Source organism: Electrona antarctica, assembly GCF_951216825.1.
Source record: "Electrona antarctica genome assembly, chromosome: 21".
NCBI classification, from domain to species: domain Eukaryota; kingdom Metazoa; phylum Chordata; class Actinopteri; order Myctophiformes; family Myctophidae; genus Electrona; species Electrona antarctica.
The window spans coordinates 9,228,656-9,235,340 of NC_136802.1; the positions used below are offsets into that span (position 1 = coordinate 9,228,656).

Here is a 6,685-nt window from a genome sequence, read left to right on the forward strand (position 1 = left end):
ACTTATTTATAGCTGTATTGATGATGGGTACTATTATTCATTTGTCTCTTCAGTCGGTCCCATCCTGCTGGTAGAACCTCAGCCCAAGACGGTCAACATGGACATGGACGTCAGCCTCAACTGCAAGTGGGCCGGCAACCCCCCGCTCACCCTCACCTGGTTCAAGAAGGGCTCCAACATGGTAGGATATAGTCCTCAATGTCCCGTCTGTCGGCCATCTTCTCTTCATCCTGCTAACTGTATAACTATAATGTTCATTATTTGATGTGTGTCCACACCGACACATACGTACAATACCAAAGACACATACGTACAATACCAAAGACACATACGTACAATACCAAAGACACATACGTACAATACCAAAGACACATACGTACAATACCAAAGACACATAGTACAATACCAAAGACACATACGTACAATACCAAAGACACATACGTACAATACCAAAGACACATACGTACAATACCAAAGACACATAGTACAATACCAAAGACACATACGTACAATACCAAAGACATATACGTACAATACCAAAGACACATACGTACAATACCAAAGACACATACGTACAATACCAAAGACATATACGTACAATACCAAAGACACATACGTACAATACCAAAGACACATAGTACAATACCAAAGACACATACGTACAATACCAAAGACACATACGTACAATACCAAAGACACATAGTACAATACCAAAGACACATACGTACAATACCAAAGACACATACGTACAATACCAAAGACACATACGTACAATACCAAAGACACATACGTACAATACCAAAGACACATACGTACAATACCAAAGACATATACGTACAATACCAAAGACACATAGTACAATACCAAAGACACATACGTACAATACCAAAGACACATACGTACAATACCAAAGACACATACGTACAATACCAAAGACACATAGTACAATACCAAAGACACATACGTACAATACCAAAGACATATATGTACAATACCAAAGACACATACGTACAATACCAAAGACATATACGTACAATACCAAAGACACATAGTACAATACCAAAGACACATACGTACAATACCAAAGACACATACGTACAATACCAAAGACACATACGTACAATACCAAAGACGCATACGTACAATACCAAAGACACATACGTACAATACCAAAGACACATACGTACAATACCAAAGACACATACGTACAATACCAAAGACACATACGTACAATACCAAAGACACATACGTACAATACCAAAGACATATACGTACAATACCAAAGACACATAGTACAATACCAAAGACATATACGTACAATACCAAAGACATATACGTACAATACCAAAGACATATACGTACAATACCAAAGACATATACGTACAATACCAAAGACACATACGTACAATACCAAAGACACATACGTACAATACCAAAGACACATACGTACAATACCAAAGACACATACGTACAATACCAAAGACATATACGTACAATACCAAAGACATATACGTACAATACCAAAGACATATACGTACAATACCAAAGACACATACGTACAATACCAAAGACACATACGTACAATACCAAAGACATATACGTACAATACCAAAGACACATACGTACAATACCAAAGACACATACGTACAATACCAAAGACATATACGTACAATACCAAAGACACATACGTACAATACCAAAGACACATACGTACAATACCAAAGACACATACGTACAATACCAAAGACACATACGTACAATACCAAAGACACATAGTACAATACCAAAGACACATACGTACAATACCAAAGACATATACGTACAATACCAAAGACACATACGTACAATACCAAAGACATATACGTACAATACCAAAGACACATACGTACAATACCAAAGACACATACGTACAATACCAAAGACACATACGTACAATACCAAAGACACATAGTACAATACCAAAGACACATACGTACAATACCAAAGACACATACGTACAATACCAAAGACACATAGTACAATACCAAAGACACATACGTACAATACCAAAGACATATACGTACAATACCAAAGACATATACGTACAATACCAAAGACATATACGTACAATACCAAAGACACATAAGTACAATACCAAAGACACATACGTACAATACCAAACCATGCCAAACTTGCGAATTAATAGTATTTTATTTACATCCGTCGCTAGCCTCCGGTTGCTCCCATGGTGTGACGTCATCGAATATCCCAAAACTCCTCGTACGCGCGCACGCCACGCCATCTAAAGCATCTTTAGGGGCTCGGATTGAAATAAAGGGCGATGATTCGAGCGAGTAGAAGAGTAATGTTAACATTGACAGAAGACGACACAGAGTGAAGCTATGATGAGTCATCACACAATCACGTCCTGTTCATGGCTCTCTAAAGCATAGCTCTAAAGAGTCTCCTTTTCGTGCACTATCCAGTATCCTGGCACTGGCTCTGAGTGGATGTATTCGGTTAAAAAGGTTAAAAAAAATCAGACCCATCTGAACTGAGTGGTGCGCTGTACTAGTGCTGTAGTACTGTAGTGTACTGTACAAGACCTCCTCCCTGGCTTGTGTGTGTGTGTGTGTGTGTGTGTGTGTGTGTGTGTGTGTGTGTGTGTGTGTGTGTGTGTGTGTGTGCGTGTGCGTGTGCGCGTGGCTGCGCAACAGTGACAATTGGTGGTCAACAAACGTTATAATAACGCTATTTCCGTGCTCGGACACGTACAGGCAGGCAGTTTCCGTGCTCGGACGGACACAGGCAGGCAGGGACACGCAATGAGGTGGCTGCACCACTCAAAACAAAAGCTATTGAGAAAAACAAACACAATAAAGTCAGATTATGTCCACTGTGATCCTCTCACATATAAACAGAGATCAAAGACATAGATCTTCTTGGTGCAAACGGCCCTACAGTATGTCAGCCAGTCAGTCAGTGGATATATTCTTGCTCTTTTCTGTTTCCTACATTCTGCTTCTCTTTCTTTCTTTCTTTCTTTCTCTTTTTTTCCCTCTCCTCCTCACATGTTTTGAAGTCTGCTCGTGCCCCTCCCCCGCAGGTCCTCAGCAACAACAACCAGCTGTTCCTGAAGTCGGTGAGCCAGGCGGACGCTGGGCAGTACGTGTGCAAGGCCATCGTGCCCAGGATCGGCGTCGGAGAGACCGAGGTCACGCTCACCGTCAACGGTCAGTGGAGAGATATATGAAGTGACACTTGCTTTGGCAATGTAAACGTATGTTTTCTCATGCCAATAAAGCTCATTTGAATTTAATTGAATTTATATAGTACCGTACCAGGTGGTACTACAGTACTGGAGAACACTCATAATAACAGAGGTGAAGAACAAAAGAAGACTAGCACCAAAGGATCTTAAACGGCGAAGGAAATAGATTCTTCTCTTTGTTTTCTTTCTTACACACGGATTCAACCTGATCTTTTCACCACAAAAGATGGTCTAGTAGTACTACTCCTAGGTATTAATAGACCATCTTTTGTCGTGGGAAAAGAAGTCTTATGTCTTCTTTGGCAGTTATTCAATCATACAAAATACACCAGTTAGTTTATTTTTTTATTTATATACAGTATATTCTTTTTTCAACGACCTCTCATGTTCTCCCCTGGCTCAGGTCCTCCCATCATCTCCAGCGAGCCGGTCCAGTATGCGGTGAGAGGAGAGCGAGGGGAGGTCAAGTGTTACATCGCCAGCACGCCTCCCCCGGACAAGATAGTAAGTTAGAGACACACGCAGCTTTATTCTGCTCCTCTTCATGACTCATACCACCGTCGGTTTAACCCATTTTGAGCGGGAACCCCTTTTGGTGGTTACATACATTATGTTATAATTTAGCTATTGAAAAATAGCAGATCTACAAGCTCATAGCGCGCCACCGAGTGGCGCGCTATGAACTTGTAGGTCTGCTATTTTTGAAAAATCGTTAAAATGTGCCTCAAATCTTTCAGAAAATTTTCATGATTTAGAAAACTTAAAAAAAAAAAAAAAACGACGTCAGGCCTGAATGGGTTAATTGGTGCTTTATCGGAAAACAAAAAACAAAACAGGAAGACCATAATAATCGTAATAGAAATCGGTGGGGATAAGGTGGGAAAATATAAATGGTAAAATATGCATTTTACGAACACATATATTTGAACTGCAGTTCCATATTAGTTAATATATATATTAAAAATCACACCCGTGTGAAGTGCTCTTATCATCATACTGTACATCATCTCATTCCGGCCAATCAACATCCTATGTCCAGCTTTTAATGTTTGTGTTCACACAAACACTCAAAACTGGCCATTCATTGTCAATGGCATTCGATGTTTGTGTTAGGACAAAGGTTCCATTTGTATACACTCTCAGAGTTACAGAACCCATAAGGGTCCGTTTGATTCCAAACTATCATTTAGCTGGAGACCCCCTGGAACTGGAGGGTCCCCGGACCCCACTTTGGGAACCTACTGCAATACACAGTGCAATAACGTGTTAATTTGACTAGGCTATCTATCTCTTAACTATTTATAAACGCCTGAGCTCTACTATACGCACTACACTCTCGACCCCTTTTTCTCACACAGTGACTCAGCCTCGGAATGTCATCCCCGATTCCTGCACGGCCCGTCACGCAAGCTAAACAACGCTAATGCTAAGCTCACTTTGACTGTAGCTCCGTGGGTGCATCTGGAGTAGCGTTCTCCAAGTTCAGCTGCAGTGCTCGGTCAAAGATCGTCCTGTGCGAGGATGCGCGCGTGTGTGTGTATGTGTGCGTGCGTGCGTGCGTGCGTGCGTGCGTGCGTGTGTGTGTGTTTGTACTTGTATACTATATTTGTGAGGACCAAATGTTTTCTTTCTTTTTAGAGATAATGTTTACAAAAAAATGTTAGGATTAGACATTTAGAGGTATTAAAGGGTTAGAGTTTTCCCTATCTTATACTTCGTGTCGTGTGGCGATGCCGCAAACTGTAAAATAGCACATGTACAAGCTCGTAGAGCTTGTAGATCGGTTATTTTACCGGCTTTTGGGCTTACGGTTAAAAATGCAAAATGTTTTTTCCAAAATGTGATTTGCAAAATCGCTGTCCTAAAATGTTTATGTCCTCACAAGTAATAGTAATACAATACAATACGCATGTGTGTGTGTGTGTGTGTGTGTGTGTGTGTGTGTGTGTGTGTGTGTGTGTGTGTGTGTGTGTGTGTGTGTGTGTGTGTGTGTGTGTGTGTGTGTGTGTGTGTGTGTGTGTGTGTGTGTGTGTGTGTGTTGTGTGTGCTTAAATTCAACTGTGGGTGACCGTGATCCATCCTGACTCGCAAGTGCGCGCTCTTAATGCAGCCTGTGGGAGGGCAGAGAAGGGAAAGGAAGGGAAGGGAAGGGAAGGGAAAGGGACCGAACGAAAAAAGCCTCATAAAATATGAAGCTCTGGGACGAGGAACAGTTGTCCCAGTAAACGCCACGGCCAGGGAGAGTCCACCGTTATCCTGGTATAAATGGGCAGATTATGGGAACATGTGGCCTCATGAATAATGAACCCGGGCCCTCGGTGCATGGTGCTTCCATGCTGAATAATACAGCTGCTTTTAGCGTTTTTTCTGTTACTGTATCTCTCACTGACTCAGTCGGAAAGAAGAAGCCCCTTTAGCCCGAGGTATACGGTGTGCACAAACTGTTGCTTTTTCACTGCAGGTTTGTCATGCGAGCGAGGTGCACGTGTTGTGTTGTTATGTGCAAATTAACCGGTGACCGACGTCTCTGCACATTTGTCTTTGTGTTTCTGTTTTTTTTGGTTTGGTGTTTTTATTATTATCACGTGCACGTCACAATTATTCGGCTGGTATAGCAACGTTGCAGCCAGGCAGGGAAATTCTTCGTCAGACTCCTTACAGAGATTCCTGGCGATAGAAGGTCAGTTCGACCTGAAACATTGCGCTAGCCTTCGTTCGATAGATACATTTCCATAGTGAAGACAGTGTGCTTCTTGTTGTACTGTTCTCTCCCACGTACGCACCTGTCCTTGGAAGTTATAGGGCTTGCAAAAGGACTTTTCTTTTATCTATAAGAAAAATAAGATAAAATACAAATAATTCATTTAAAACGTGAGAAGCTTAACCCATTTTGGGCGGGAACCACTTTTGGTGTTAGCATTATGTTATGCTTTAGCTATTGAAAAATAGCAGATCTACAAGCTCATAGCGCGCCATCAGAAAACTGTCAGGATGTAGAAGACATTTTTAGAATCTGATCTCAGGTCAAAATGGGGTTGGGAGGCTCTGTCCAGAGATTTGATACGGTTTGGGAGTTTTTTTTTTTTAAAGATTATTTTAATCTAAAGTTTCCTTCTGAGAACACTGAGGCATAGGACGGTACGGTGAGTCACCTGATGGACAATCTCTGTATGGCAAGAGACAATCTGTAGAGGAATTATTTCATTTTCAGCCCTGTGGTTTTAGGTATGTATTGTTGTCGTTATAACAAATCGAATAATAACAACGCGGCGGCATGTGGCTCAGGGGTAGAGTGGCCGGTAGAGCAGCCGGATGGGAAAACCTGTGGGTTCCCAGTTCGATTCCAGGCTCCCCAGAGTTAGTGTCGAAGTGTCCTTGAGCAAGACTCTGAAGAACCCATAATTGCTCCCGATGTGCAGGTTGGTGCCTTGCATG

At 41.7% G+C, this 6,685-nt stretch overlaps 1 protein-coding gene across 1 annotated transcript in view; it reads left to right on the top strand.

Moving 5' to 3' along the window:
- The window catches only part of LOC306913836 (kin of IRRE-like protein 1), a gene marked incomplete at its 5' end in the record, with an annotated part of 37,553 nt that overhangs the window by 22,428 nt on the left and 8,440 nt on the right, over positions 1-6,685 (top strand). Inside the window, 3 exons of the mRNA XM_079490646.1 lie at positions 54-181; positions 3,086-3,212; positions 3,654-3,758. Coding sequence (XP_079346772.1) covers positions 54-181; positions 3,086-3,212; positions 3,654-3,758 — 360 coding nt within the window. The remainder of the gene's footprint in view (positions 1-53; positions 182-3,085; positions 3,213-3,653; positions 3,759-6,685) is intronic.